The sequence below is a fragment of the Phoxinus phoxinus genome (assembly GCF_949152265.1).
Source record: "Phoxinus phoxinus genome assembly, chromosome: 8".
NCBI classification, from domain to species: Eukaryota; Metazoa; Chordata; class Actinopteri; order Cypriniformes; family Leuciscidae; genus Phoxinus; species Phoxinus phoxinus.
Genome location: NC_136883.1, coordinates 22678259 through 22693456, shown reverse-complemented (window position 1 = coordinate 22693456; position 15198 = coordinate 22678259). Strand labels below are relative to the sequence as shown.

At 40.4% G+C, this 15198-nt stretch overlaps 1 protein-coding gene across 3 annotated transcripts in view; it reads right to left on the bottom strand.

Annotated features, from left to right (window-relative positions):
* ptprq (protein tyrosine phosphatase receptor type Q) overlaps positions 1-14897 on the bottom strand; it is a 39711-nt gene extending 24814 nt beyond the window's left edge. For all 3 annotated transcript variants that reach the window (XM_079621006.1, XM_079621007.1, XM_079621008.1), the window contains exons 1-10: positions 14756-14897; positions 9282-9351; positions 6159-6358; positions 5721-5961; positions 5120-5248; positions 4156-4302; positions 1285-1445; positions 789-1200; positions 280-441; positions 19-198 (exon numbers count right to left, since the gene is read on the bottom strand). In XM_079621006.1, coding sequence (XP_079477132.1) covers positions 19-198; positions 280-441; positions 789-1200; positions 1285-1445; positions 4156-4302; positions 5120-5248; positions 5721-5961; positions 6159-6358; positions 9282-9351; positions 14756-14860 — 1807 coding nt within the window. In that variant the 5' untranslated portion in view covers positions 14861-14897. The remainder of the gene's footprint in view (positions 1-18; positions 199-279; positions 442-788; positions 1201-1284; positions 1446-4155; positions 4303-5119; positions 5249-5720; positions 5962-6158; positions 6359-9281; positions 9352-14755) is intronic.
* Between the last annotated feature and the right edge of the window lie 301 nt (positions 14898-15198).

The window sequence follows — 15198 nt, the reverse complement described above, 5'->3', positions numbered from 1 at the left end:
AATGCATTCATGTTTTACCTGTGAGCACTGCAGTGGTGGTGTTTGTCATCTGTCGTAATTCCTGCTTTGTGAGGATATTTTGCGCATACACAGCATAGTGCGTTATCTTGCCGTTGGGGTTGAGGGGCGGCTCCCAGGTAACACGGATAGAGGTGGAGGTAAGATTCTGATAGGACACATTCTGAACAGAGCTTGGCACTGTGGGAAAACACTGGGGTTACTTTATACAGTGGTAGTATATTATAACTACTGTAATTCTATTCTACTAGGTATTTTTACCCTGTTCAGTTGTTTTGACTGTTACTTGTGCGGAAGGTCCGTCTCCAATAATGTTTTTTGCCGACACGCTAAATGTGTACTCCGTGAAAGGGCTCAGTCTTCTAACCACATACATGATGTGATCAGACGACAGGTCTGCTGTCTCCTCAATGGCTGGTAGAACTGTCAATCAAAACACAGCACACAGGCACAACCAATCAGAAAACAGAAAGCACAAATAACAGAGCGCAACAATGACTGCCCACCTTTTCAGTGCCAATGATTTTTCATTTCCCATTCATTTTCTCCATTGTGATTCAAGTTTAAAAATATTTATATTTATATAAATACAAAAATACTTCCCCATCTTTTGAACAATATCTATTTTTATGGCAACAGTGACTAAAATAACACAGTAGGTCTCTCTTATATAATTGTACTTAAAACAGTACTATTAATATCCAAATTGCAAAAACCTTGAAATGTGAGTGAGGTCATTGTGGGTGGAGTCAGTGGGAGGAGTTATTTACCTTCTATTCCAATGGTAGTGGAAGCTCTTGTTGGGAGGTTCGTCTGCTGCTGGGTGTAATCTGTGTCCACCGCCCTAGTGACGCGACGGGGCTGGGAGGGGCTTAAGTTAACCAATGGCGGTTGGTCAGTGCCTAGAGTGAGAGGTGAAAGTTCAGTCAAAGGGTCCTCTGTTACAGCCTCAGTCTCAGCCTGAACAGATGCATTGGTTCTGTCGTGGGTGACTGTGAGCCAGGGTGGAGGCGTGTGGGGGGTGCTTGGGGTCGGAGGAAGGTCAGAGGTCAGTTCCGAGTCAGTGTTGGTAAAACCTCGACCCAAAGTGAGAAATGTTCCATGTGGGGCGAGAGTGAATGCAGATTCTGTGGTGATGTCAAGTGACCTTGCATTGCGACGAAGTTGTTGAGAGACAGCGTTCTGTAACAACAACATAAAATCAGTGAAGCTAAACCAAACAAAATACAGTGAGTGTGTGCATGCTTGTGTATTTTATTGTTTTACCTGCCCTTTTAGGGTGATGTCCTGTACAAGCGTAGTACGGTACAGCACTAGAATCCGATAGTGGCTTATCAAGCCGTTTGGTTGGCTCGGGTATCTCCAGGACAGACGAACCGACGTGGAGTCCACAGCCTCTGCTGTCAGATGAGACACAGCACTCGGGGCTAACATGGAAATAAATGCACACACACATATACAGTTATTAACACACCTTGCCGTATACTTAGCCAAGGCCATCAGCAAAGTTCCGAGGGGTCGCAATATGACTTAAAACATGCTTTAATAACACACGACTACAAATCATCACTCCTAGTTTCTGTAAAAAAAACAAAAAAAAAAAAACTGGGGGGGCCTTAAAATACTGTCTTTGACAATGAGGAGCCTTGGAGTCAAAAAGGTTGAGAACCTCTGCAATTGTTACACCTGCCAGCTGGAGTCCCCATGATAACCACTAGAGTACAATTCATCAATCTCTTTTACCGCTTCATGAACTACATTTCCCATAACCCATTGCCTGGACTCATCATGTTCTGATTACTGCAACCAACCGCCATTATCTCGTTAATGTTTGCCTATTTAAATCCTGTGTGTTCATTCACTTGTAGCGAAGTTTTATGTTATGTGCTGCTCCAAGACTCGAAGATCCAAATGAATGCAGTGTAACACCAACAAGACTTCGCAACGAGTGAATGAACACAGTGAATGAACACATGCTCAACAAGGCTCTATTTATTTAATCAAAAATACATTCAAATCAGTATCAGTTACAGTATAATTATTATACAATTTAAAATAACTGTTCTATTTGAATATTTCAAATGTAATTCATTCCTGTAAAGCTGATACTTATTATAATTATTATCAATGTTGAAAACAGTTACTGCTAATATGTTTTTTGGAAACTGATTAAAAAAAAAATCAAGATTCTTTGATGCATAATAGAATGTTCAAAAGAACAGCATTTATTTAAAATAGAAAATGTTTGTAACATTATTATTTTTTTTTTTTTACAATCACTTTTGAGCAATTTGATCTATTTTGAGCTATTCGATGCATCCTTCCTGAATAAAAGTGTTAATACCTTTCAAGAAAAAAAAATTCTTACTGTGTATACGTATGTATAGTAAAGACATGGTTGGATAAATAATGTCCATTACAAGGAACTGCTGATCAATTTTCCCAATTGTACAATTCATTGCTGAGAAAAATGCAGCCCTTTATTTATCACACATTTTCGGCATTGGATGCTTTGAGGCTTTCGACCAAAATCTAATTTTAGATAAAAGCAACCCTAAGTGAACAAATAACCTTTCTTGTTTTTCCATGCATTTAATGAGCATTCAGCTATGCAGCAACAACTGGCTCTGTATGAAAAAGTCATTTCCTCCAGCTAAATTAACCCAATTAAAGGTATAATTAGAGATAGCTGATTTCAGACAGACTTAATTACAACCAGACCAGCTAAATATAAACCTCATTTATAACTCTCACTTATTTTGACCCACAAGTCTGAACACTTACAGAAGTCACAAACATATACACATTCCCTGAGCCTTTTGAGAGTATCTCCAATCTCCATATAGATGAGTCAAAAAAATGGAATTGCTTTGGTCAACATGGCTCCCAATATGCCTCCTTCAAGCATACACAAACACAGTTTGAAAAAACGCGACAACAGCAATCAATCAAAATTGAGGTCATGTGATGAAAACCTGAATGTCACAACTGAAGGAACCATTAATTATCCACTGTAGTGGAAAATACATGAATTTAGATGAATTTGTGGCAATTCATCCATAAATCACAGCTAAAGCGTAGCTGGGTCATGCAGTAAGAAAAAACACAGTTCCACATCAGCGGAATCTAAAGTGATTTAATGCTTCTTTAAGTTGCAGTCAGTACAGCTAAATAGGGTTCATCTAGGTAATGCATAGACTTCATTTTGATTACCATTGAAACGGTTTGGGTCAGTATAAGATTTTTTTTTATGTTTTTGAAAGAAGTCTCTTATGCTGACCACGGCTGCATTTATTTGATCAAAAGTGATATTGTGAAATACTATTACAACTTAAAATATTATAAAATCTATTCAAATAGAAAACTAGTTAATTTATAATGGCAAAGCTGAATTTTCACCAGCTATTACTCAAGTAAAAACATTTTTCACACAGGGAAAGTTGATTCTGTTTAACTTGACAGTAATAATTTGACAGTCGTTTTTGAACAAAATCAGTTCAGTTATATACTTTGTTCACTCAGGTTCTCTTTATCTAATATTATAGAATGTCTAAAGGTTTAAAACATCAAACTGTGACATAAAAATCAATGAAAGACATCATGTAAGATCTGTAAATCTATTTTCATCTATATAGTACAGAAATAAATTTGTTCTCAGAAGTTGACTAAATCTGATAAAACCTCCCTTTAGGAAAATATGGGGACATACTAAACTGGAAAACAAACTTAAACATTAAAGAAATCTCTTTTTCACATAAAAAAGCAAAAATGTTCTCTTATAGCGGTTTGGATTTGGGTAAGAGTAAGTCTGATGTCCTGGTAAGCCGCGCGCGCGTGTGTGTGTGTGTGTGTGTGTGTGTGTGTGTTGTCAGGTAAACCCTATATTATGGGGACAAGATGTCCTCACCAAGATGGCAATATCTGAAATCCTTTTGGGGACATTTTTTGGTCCCCATAAGGAAAACAACTTATAAATCATACTAAGTGATGTTTTTTGAAAATGTAAAAATGCAGAAAGTTTTCTGTGGTAGGATTAGTGTGGGGGATAGAATATACAGTTTGCAGAGTATAAAAATCATTATGAATGGAAAGTGTCCATAAAACATAAAAACACAACATGTGTGTTTGTGTGTTTACCTTCTGCTTTTGTTGTAACGTTGACCACTGCTGCCGGTCCTGTGGCCCCCGAGGATTTGGCCATCACATGGATGTAGTATTGTGTGTATGGAGTCAGTCCAGTGTAAATAAACGCTTGATCAATTGTGCTGTTCTCACTAATAAACCCTGAAATACACATTACATGCACCACATTAACAGAGGATGAGAGGATGTTCTTTGAACCAAGTAGTCTGGAGCATGTGTGCTAAACGCAAGGCCATCCAGCTGGTTAAGGTTAAGGGCTTGTGTGTGGTGTCTAATAGTACAGTATTAAAGGGATAGTTCACCCAAAAATTAAATTAGCACATGATTTACTCACCCTCAAGTCATCCTTCTTTCAGACGAATACAATCAGAGTTATATTAAAACATGTCCTGGCTCTTCCAAGTTTTATAATGACAGTGCATGGCTGTCCATAAAAGTGCATCTATCCATCATAAAAGTGCATCTATCCATCATAAAAGTGCTCCACGTGGCTTCTGGGGGATAATGAAGGCCTTCTAAAGCGAAGCGATGCGTTTGTGTAAGAAACATATTCATATTTAAATATTGTAAGTTGCGCTTTAGACGCAAGTAGACTGTGTTTGGCCGGAAGCTTTAATTTTACTTTGTAACATGTTAAATATGAATATTTTTCTAACACAAACGCATTGCTTCGCTTCAGAAAGCCTTTATTAACCGCGTGGAGCCGCGTGGAGCACTTTTATGATGGATAGATGCACTTTTATGGACTTCAAACCAGAAACCATTATAAAGCTTGGGAGAGCCAGGACATTTTTAAAATTCTCAACTCTGATTGTACTCGTCTGAAAGAAGAATGTCATAAACACCTAGGATGACTTGAGGGTGAGTAAATCATGGGCTAATTAAAATTTTTGGGTGAACTATCCCTTTAATGGTAAAGACATTGGTTTGATGATCATGGGGTGTCAAAAAGTGTTACCTTCAGGGCTGTGGAGCTGGATGACGTAACTGAATCGTCCTGTGGTGATCTTTGGTGGGTCCCAAGTTAGAGACAGAGATTTAGAAGTGATGTTTCTTAAAATTACGTTTTGCGGCGGGTCTTCAGGGGCTGCAACACACATTTTTGTCTTTACATTTTTGATTTGTTACAGACACTTTAGATTATATATAATTGTGGAAATTGCGATTATTTGAACAAGACAACATAAAACAGAATTTGCAACAATTTAGCCTCTGTATTGTCATTATATTATTATATAAAAAACATACATGCAAGTAAATAGACCTAATTTTGATAAAAATTTGGGGTTGGTAGGATTGATGCAATATAGATTCATTTTATAATTTGGTGCTCCAGATTTTTTTTTTCTACTATTTTCAATGTTGGAAACATTTGTGCTGCTTGATATTTTTGTGGAAAACGTGATACGTTTTTTCAGGATTCCGATGAATAGAAAGAACAGCGTTGAAATAGAAATATTTTATACCAATATAAATGCTTTTACTTTTGATCAACTAAAATAAAAGCATTAATTTCTACTGTAAACAGTAATATAAATATATATATATATATAGCATACCAGCCTCCGGCATGCGGACCATAGTGCTGGCAATCTGTCCCTCCCCTTCACTGGTGAAGGCGGAGACTTCAAACACATAAGGTGTGTAGGGGCGGAGCTCATCAATCTTTACACTGATTGGAACACTCCAGACGGAGGCGGGGGGAACGGCTGAGAGTGTAACAGAGGGCAGCACAGCAGACGTCAACTGGGAAGACTCGGACGGGCTTGGAGTTCCACGAGATAAGATGTCTGCTGCATCCTAGGAGACACATAACCACACATAAACAACCGAAACTAATTGTAAAACATTGGTAGATCAATGCATATACACACATAAACAACCGAAACTAATTGTAAAACATTGGTAGATCAATGCATATACCTCTAAGGTGGTTTGAATTAGGTTCAGCTGTCTTGTATCACTTCAAATAAACATTAATACAAGCAAAGACCTACGTTGCAGTGAGGCAGAGCTCCGTTCATGATGTCCTCGGCATTGAGCTCCAGCGTGCGGACGATCTGGCTTGTTCGGGCATGTTTGACTTTCACTGCGAACTTAGCGATAAGCCCATTGATGCGTACAGGGAGAAACCATGTCACTAACACTGATGTGTGATCATCAGCAAACGCTGTGAGGTTTGACACCAGACCAGGGGCTGAGATTGAACATAAACATATGATTAAAACATATACAAACACTAAACAAGCAGAATTAAAATATCTGTTCAAATTTAATGAATTCTACACATTTGTTTAAAACCCAGTGAGCTGCCCACTTAGTCATCAGTATTAGGCATCACACACTAGGTAGCAAAATTATGCTAGGGGTCAGTAAGATTTTTTTATGTTTTTGAAAGTAGTCTCTTATGCTGGTCAATCCTCAAAAATTCAGTAAACAGTAATATTTTGAAATATTATTATAATTTAAAAGAGCTATTTCCTATGGAAGCATGTTTACGCCACAGAATAAAACATTAAAAAAGATAATTGTGACTTTTTATCTCACAATTGCGAGTTTACTTAAGTCATAAGTTGCAACATAAGTTGCAAGATATTGCAAGATATAAAGTCAGAATCGCGAAATAAAAAGTCAGAATTGCAAGATATAAACTCGCAATTGCGTGTTATAAAGTCAGTATTGTGAGATATAAACTCGCAATTGCGTGTTATAAAGTCAGTATTGCGAGATATAAACTCGCAATTGCGTGTTAGAAAGTCAGTATTGCGAGATACAAACTCGCAATTGCATGTTATAAAGTCAGTATTGCGAGATATAAACTCGCAATTGCGTGTTATAAAGTCAGTATTGCGAGATATAAACTCGCAATTGCGTGTTATAAAGTCAGTATTGCGAGATATAAACTCGCAATTGCGTGTTATAAAGTCAGTATTGCGAGATATAAACTCGCAATTGCATGTTATAAAGTCAGTATTGCGAGATATAAACTCGCAATTGCATGTTATAAAGTCAGTATTGCGAGATATAAACTCGCAATTGCGTGTTATAAAGTCAGTATTGCGAGATATAAACTCGCAATTGCGTGTTAGAAAGTCAGTATTGCGAGATACAAACTCGCAATTGCATGTTATAAAGTCAGTATTGCGAGATATAAACTCGCAATTGCGTGTTATAAAGTCAGTATTGCGAGATATAAACTTACAATTGCGTGTTATAAAGTCAGTATTGCGAGATATAAACTCGCAATTGCGTGTTATAAAGTCAGTATTGTGAGATATAAATTCACAATTGCGTGTTATAAAGTCAGTATTCCGAGATATAAACTCGCAATTGCGTGTTATAAAGTCAGTATTGCGAGATATAAACTCGCAATTGCGTGTTAGAAAGTCAGTATTGCGAGATACAAACTCGCAATTGCATGTTATAAAGTCAGTATTGCGAGATATAAACTCGCAATTGCGTGTTATAAAGTCAGTATTGCGAGATATAAACTTACAATTGCGTGTTATAAAGTCAGTATTGCGAGATATAAACTCGCAATTGCGTGTTATAAAGTCAGTATTGCAAGATATAAACTCACAATTGCGTGTTATAAATTCAGTATTGCGAGATATAAACTTGTGTTATAAAGTCAGTATTGCGAGATATAAACTTGCAATTGCGTGTTATAAAGTCAGTATTGCCAGATATAAACTCGCAATTGCGTGTTATAAAGTCAGTATTGTGAGATATAAACTCACAATTGCGTGTTATAAAGTCAGTATTGCGAGATATAAACTCGCAATTGCGTGTTATAAAGTCAGTATTGCGAGATATAAACTCGCAATTGCGTGTTAGAAAGTCAGTATTGCGAGATATAAACTCGCAATTGCAAGTTATAAAGTCAGTATTGCGAGATATAAACTCACAATTGCGTGTTATAAAGTCAGTATTGCGAGATATAAACTCGCAATTGCGTGTTATAAAGTCAGTATTGCGAGATATAAACTCGCAATTGCGTGTTAGAAAGTCAGTATTGCGAGATATAAACTCGCAATTGCATGTTATAAAGTCAGTATTGCGAGATATAAACTCACAATTGCGTGTTATAAAGTCAGTATTGCGAGATATAAACTTACAATTGCGTGTTATAAAGTCAGTATTGCGAGATATAAACTCGCAATTGCGTGTTATAAAGTCAGTATTGCAAGATATAAACTCACAATTGCGTGTTATAAATTCAGTATTGCGAGATATAAACTCGCAATTGTGTTATAAAGTCAGTATTGCGAGATATAAACTTGCAATTGCGTGTTATAAAGTCAGTATTGCCAGATATAAACTCGCAATTGTGTTATAAAGTCAGTATTGCGAGACATAAACTCGCAATTGTGTGTTATAAAGTCAGAATTGCGAGATATAAACTCGCAATTGCGTGTTATAAAGTCAGTATTGCGAGATATAAACTCGCAATTGCGTGTTATAAAGTCAGTATTGCGAGATATAAACTCGCAATTGCATGTTATAAAGTCAGAATTGCGAGATATAAACTCACAATTGCATGTTATAAAGTCAGAATTGCGAGATATAAACTTGCAATCCTGACTTTTCGCGCAAATGCGACTATATAATTCAATTCTGAGATAAAAAGTCAGAATTGCGAGATGTTAACTCGCAATTGTGAAAAAAGTATTTTTTTTATTTGTATTATTCTGTAGCGGAAACAAGCTTCCATAATTTTCTATTTTAATATAAAATGTAATTTATTCCTGTGATTTATTCAGCATAATTTCTCCAGTCTTCAGTGTCACATGATCCTTCAGAAATCATTCTAATATGCTGATTTGCTGCTCAAGAAACAGGTCTTATTTATCAATGTTGAAAACCGCTTTTGCTGCTTAATATTTTTGTGGAAACTGTGATTCCTTTCTTTCAGAATTCTTTGATGAATAGAATGCTAACAGTAGACTCCAATGCACTTCACAGGAGGAGAGCCAATTGTGTTTCATATCATACGTGTGATCATTAACAATATTGCTCATGCAATATTGCACCTTTGATGGTAGCTACCTCTCTAGACAGTAAAGCAGCTCATTAGGGTTTTGAAAACAGCTTATATGAAATACATGGACAGTGCTTACGGGCCTCTGCTGTTTTGTAGTAAAGAGATTGGCTAAAGGGTCCAGTTCCTGCTTTGTTTACTGCTGCAACCTATAAAGAAAAGACAGAAGAAAAGCTTTTAAAAAGCAATACACTCAAACCGCACACAGTATAAGAACGTCTGGTTGATTTATCACCATGACTTAGCAGAGGTGGTTATAAAGACACTGTGAATGAAGATTCCAATGCAAGATGATCTACTCCAGACAACAGATCCATCAAAGACCGTCACACATACAAACACACGCTCACACAAAAGCTTAGAGAGTCAATTCAGAGTCACGGTGTACCCAGCCAATGAATTCACGAGACAAATGAGGGAAAACAGAGATCCCTCGTGGATCCAGAGTTCTCTGTGGGACATGAATAATTCACAGTTGATCAATTATTGAGTGAGATCAATGGAATAGAGGCCACTGGCAACTTTCCCATGGACAGTTAATCCAGTGGTGTCTGCTGAACGCTGGACCAGTTTAATGAAAACCATTTTCAGAAAAGTTTTTGCTTGCTGCCGTTTCATTAGGTGACAAAACATTACCCCACAAAGACATTAAGTAAATAGGAAACACTAAAAAGGGAAGTAAAGGGGGCTCTAACATTTCAGATATACATGGGTTGGATATCATATCAGTAACAACATGTATAATTGTATTAATTTCCAGGACTTGTGCTTTTGCCTTCAGAAGAGCTTCAGTTTCTTTGGGGAATAGTGAAATTCAGAACTTGAACTGTGGGATATTGCACAATTCTTCAATAAGAAGCCTGGAGTTCTTTGGAGTTTGAAAGGAATTGGAAATCTACAGAATTTCCCATGATGTTTAGACATTGGGAGTCTTTGTAGAGTGTATGGAAGGTAGTTTCTCATGATGTCCCATCAGAATTTTAACATGGAGTTGCATGGAAATTCAAAAGTTTGTGGTCGGAAAGATATTTTAATGTTTTTGAAAGATATTACTCTGGTCTTCAGTGTCACAGGTTCCTTCAGAAATATTTCCAATATGCGGATTCTTATTATCAATGTTGAAAATAGTTTTGCTGCTTAATAGTTTTGTGGAAACAAAAATATTTGATGAAATATTCTGTCAGAAAATATTTTGTAACATTACAAATATCTTTAATGTCACTTTTAATTAATTGAATGCATTAATGCAGGTATAAGGTAGCACATTCTTTCAATATACAGTCGTGCTCAAAAGTTTACATACACCTTACAGAATCTGCTAAATGTTAATTATTTTAACAAAATAAGAGGGATCATACTGTCACATTGTTAATGTGTTTTCTGTTGTTTCTATGGACTTTTAGGTTGTTTTTTCTCATTCAGTGTTTTCATCATCTCTGTCGTCATTTTCATTAGTTCATTTTCGTCACCTGTTTAGTTAATTAGTCATTGTTAATCATCATCTTCATCACCTGTCGTCACTCGTTGTCATCTGTGTATTTAAGTTCCTGTCTTTCTCCCTTCAGTGGTCGGTCAATGTTTGTATATGTTACGTTGTATTGGATGTGTTACCCAGCTGCCTGTACCCGTTTTTGTGTAAATGTATTATTAGTAAAAGTTTGAATTGGAGCTTTGTGCCTCTGCCTGTCTTCATCCGCACCATACCCGTGACAGATTGACCGACCAAAAACGCTATGGAGGCATTTCTGTTCAATCAGAATGGGAGTTCATTGGAGGAGTTGGTGGAAGTTTACCTTCATCTTCATCAGGATGTTTACTGGGAGGAGGAGTTTTTGAAGCAACGGTTCTGGAGAGGACTTGATGATCCTCTAGCCCAGATATTGCTGCTCAGGGACTTAGATAGACCTTTTATTGAGTTTATGGACAGAGCTCTTTGGGTTTGTGGTTCCTCCCTCACGGTAACACCAGCCGATCCAGAGCCTTCGCCGCTGGTCCCGTCCAGCCCAGAGCTTCCTGCACCGCTGGTCCCGTCCAGCCCAGAGCTTCCTGCACCGCTGGTCCCGTCCAGCCCAGAGCTTCCTGCACCGCTGGTCCCGTCCAGCCCAGAGCTTCCTGCACCGCTGGTCCCGTCCAGCCCAGAGCTTCCTGCACCGCTGGTCCCGTCCAGCCCAGAGCTTCCTGCACCGCTGGTCCCGTCCAGCCCAGAGCTTCCTGCACCGCTGGTCCCGTCCAGCCCAGAGCTTCCTGCACCGCTGGTCCCGTCCAGCCCAGAGCTTCCTGCACCGCTGGTCCCGTCCAGCCCAGAGCTTCCTGCACCGCTGGTTCCGTCCAGTCCAGAGCTTCCTGTACCGCTGGTCCCGTCCAGCCCAGAGCTTCCTGCACCGCTGGTCCCGTCCAGCCCAGAGCTTCCTGCACCGCTGGTCCCGTCCAGCCCAGAGCTTCCTGCACCGCTGGTCCCGTCCAGCCCTGAGCTTCCTGCACCGCTGGTCCCGTCCAGCCCAGAGCTTCCTGCACCGCTGGTCCCGTCCAGCCCAGAGCTTCCTGCACCGCTGGTCCCGTCCAGCCCAGAGCTTCCTGCACCGCTGGTTCCGTCCAGTCCAGAGCTTCCTGTACCGCTGGTCCCGTCCAGCCCAGAGCTTCCTGCACCGCTGGTCCCGTCCAGCCCAGAGCTTCCTGCACCGCTGGTCCCGTCCAGCCCTGAGCTTCCTGTACCGCTGGTCCCGTCCAGCCCAGAGCTTCCTGCACCACTGGTCCCGTCCAGCCCAGAGCTTCCTGCACCGCTGGTCCCGTCCAGCCCAGAGCTTCCTGCACCGCTGGTCCCGTCCAGCCCAGGGCCTTCGCCACTGGTCCCGTTCAGCCCAGAGCCTTCGCCGCTGGTCCCGTCCAGCCCAGGACCGCCTTCGCCGCTGGCCCCGGTCAGCTCAGAGTCCTCTTCGCCGCGGGTCCAGTCCAATGCTGACCTCCCCAAGAAAATTTTGGGGGGGGGCAATAAGTCCTCTGAGGGGATCGTGGAGGCCCTGCCGACACGGTCGCCATGGCCGCCCGAAGGGTCCTCACCGCCATGGCCGCCCGAAGGGTCCTCACCGCCATGGCCGCCCGAAGGGTCCTCACCGCCATGGCCGCCCGAAGGGTCCTCACCGCCATGGCCGCCCGAAGGGTCCTCACCGCCATGGCCGCCCGAAGGGTCCTCACCGCCATGGCCGCCCGAAGGGTCCTCACCGCCATGGCCGCCCGAAGGGTCCTCACGGCCATGGCCGCCCGAAGGGTCCTCACCGCCATGGCCGCCCGAAGGGTCCTCACCGCCATGGCCGCCCGAAGGGTCCTCACCACCATGGACGCCTGAGGGTCCGTCTGCTCCGCCATGGCCACGCCCTCATCCTGCTCCGCCCTGGCCACCGGCACGTCCTGCTCCGCCCTGGAGGCTTCCTGCTCCAGATCGGCCACCTGTTCATCAGCCTCCAGGGCGCCCACCCTCCCACCCCTTTGGATGTTTTACGGCGCGAGGACGCGCCTGGGGGGAGGGGGGGGTTCTGTCACATTGTTAATGTGTTTTCTGTTGTTTCTATGGACTTTTAGGTTGTTTTTTCTCATTCAGTGTTTTCATCATCTCTGTCGTCATTTTCATTAGTTCATTTTCGTCACCTGTTTAGTTAATTAGTCATTGTTAATCATCATCTTCATCACCTGTCGTCACTCGTTGTCATCTGTGTATTTAAGTTCCTGTCTTTCTCCCTTCAGTGGTCGGTCAATGTTTGTATATGTTACGTTGTATTGGATGTGTTACCCAGCTGCCTGTACCCGTTTTTGTGTAAATGTATTATTAGTAAAAGTTTGAATTGGAGCTTTGTGCCTCTGCCTGTCTTCATCCGCACCATACCCGTGACACATACAAAATGCATGTTATTATTTATTTAGTACTGTCCTGAATAAGATATGTAACATAAAAGATGTTTACACATAGTCCACAAGAAAAAAAAATGACAGAAGGAAACACGATGCATTAAGATCTGGGGGTTGAAAACTTTTTGAATTTGAGGATCAAGGTAAATTGTACTTAGTCTGCTGGGAAACATACAAGTACTATATCTTCTGTTGCTTCAAAAGGGCAATACTACATTTAAAAAAAAATATATATATTTAAACAAAATAAGAAAATGTTTGACATCTTCATTCTGTTCAAAAGTTTTCACCCCCCAGCTCTTAATGCATCATGTTTCCTTCTGGAGCATCAGTGAATGTTTGAACCTTTTTTAATAGTTGTGTTTGAGTCCCTCAATTGTCCTCAGTGTGAAACTTATGGATCTCAAAATCATACAGTCACTGAGATGGAAAGGGTTAAAATATGCAAAAGATGCTGGAAAACTAAATAATTAGATTTTTCTGAAGAACATTGGTCAGTTTAACTGCTCTGGACAAACAAGGGACTCAAGAACAACAATCACAAATGAAAGTGCACCGTATATAAAGTTATTGTCTTTCAAAAGTAAGAGTCGACTCGGAGTCATTTTTATGAATCGTTAGAAGACCGAAGCTTTTTCTCTGACTAGATGAGGTCAACTTGTCAAGTTATTTGAATATGATACGCCCACTTATTGCGCTCCAAGGCCAGGGAAAACATCATGGCGACGAGACGCTGTGTTCTGAAGTGCGGCTCAAAAGCCAACTTTTTTCATCTGCCCAAGGAGGAGCATTTGAAGACTAAGCGGCTACAATTCATATAACTATATACCACAGAAGTATAGTCCGAGACTTGTGCTTTGTTCGTGCCATTTTGAAGACGATTGCTTTAAATGCAATCAAACTTGGATTCGCGAGCCGGCTGATATTGAAGGAAGGTTCAGTTCCAAGTGTATTTGCATCAGCTTCCTCCTCCGTATCACAACCTGTAAGTGTTATTAATTATTGTTGCTTTTATGTTTTATGTAGCATGCTTAATTATTATTTTGTTTGTTGTGTAAGCACCGTTTAGCTTCTAGGTCTTCAATGGCAAGTGTATTGAGATATGTGAAGTGTTTGTCGTTGTTTTCGGAGTTGTCTTAAAGAATAGAGTTATACCTCGTAACATAACTGCATTTGTTTTTTTTGTTTTTTTGTACAAACGTTATGTTTATGCATCGGGCTAACGCAAACAAAGACTGATTGTGCTTTTACAATATGAACTTTGGGCTATGCTCGCACAATCTCTGCACAGAGTATACCAATCACAACTGACTGGGTCATCTGACCAATCAACGCAGATTAGCGTCGCGCAAAGGAGGGGTTTGGAAAAATGAGTCGTTGAACGAATCATTTGGGAGTCGGTGAGCAAATCAGGTAAAAATAAATGCATATTATACGACAACAAAGGTGTTTTTTGTCATTGCATGCATGTAAAACTGTTGTTGGGGACTCCCTAAACAACATTAGGAACATTTTAAATGTCATAATAGGTGCCCTTTAAAATACACTATACTCTGATTCTATAATGTGAAAATCTACGCCGTGGTTAAATTAGACTCTGTGAATTTTTGCTTTCACATAAACTTTTGAAATGTGTGAAGATCAAGCGTGCACCTTGATGTTGTACGTTGCTCCAGGGGTGAGTGTGTTCAGGAGAGTTTCTGGGATGTCCAGGCCCTTGGTGACCTCAGTGAAGGTAGGGTCGGGATATGGACACATCTCCTTGTATTTGATGACAAACGAGTGAATTGTGGGGTCAAGGGGCATCGGCATCCGCCAGGACAGCAGGATTCCATTGGAACCAACCCGCTCACCTTCTGGCTTAGAGGGGGCCGCAGGTACTACATACACATACATATAAACACACACAAAAATTGAGAATCTTATGATGCATTTGATATTTTATCCTATTTGCTTTATTGATTACTTGATTCGAATTGGTTGTTTTTTTAATTGATTGTCACTTCTTTCATTTGTGTTGCCATTATATCCTCATATTCTGCAATGAAGCAGGACGGATGTTGTTACTCTGACCTAGATATAGTATCGTCCAGGTC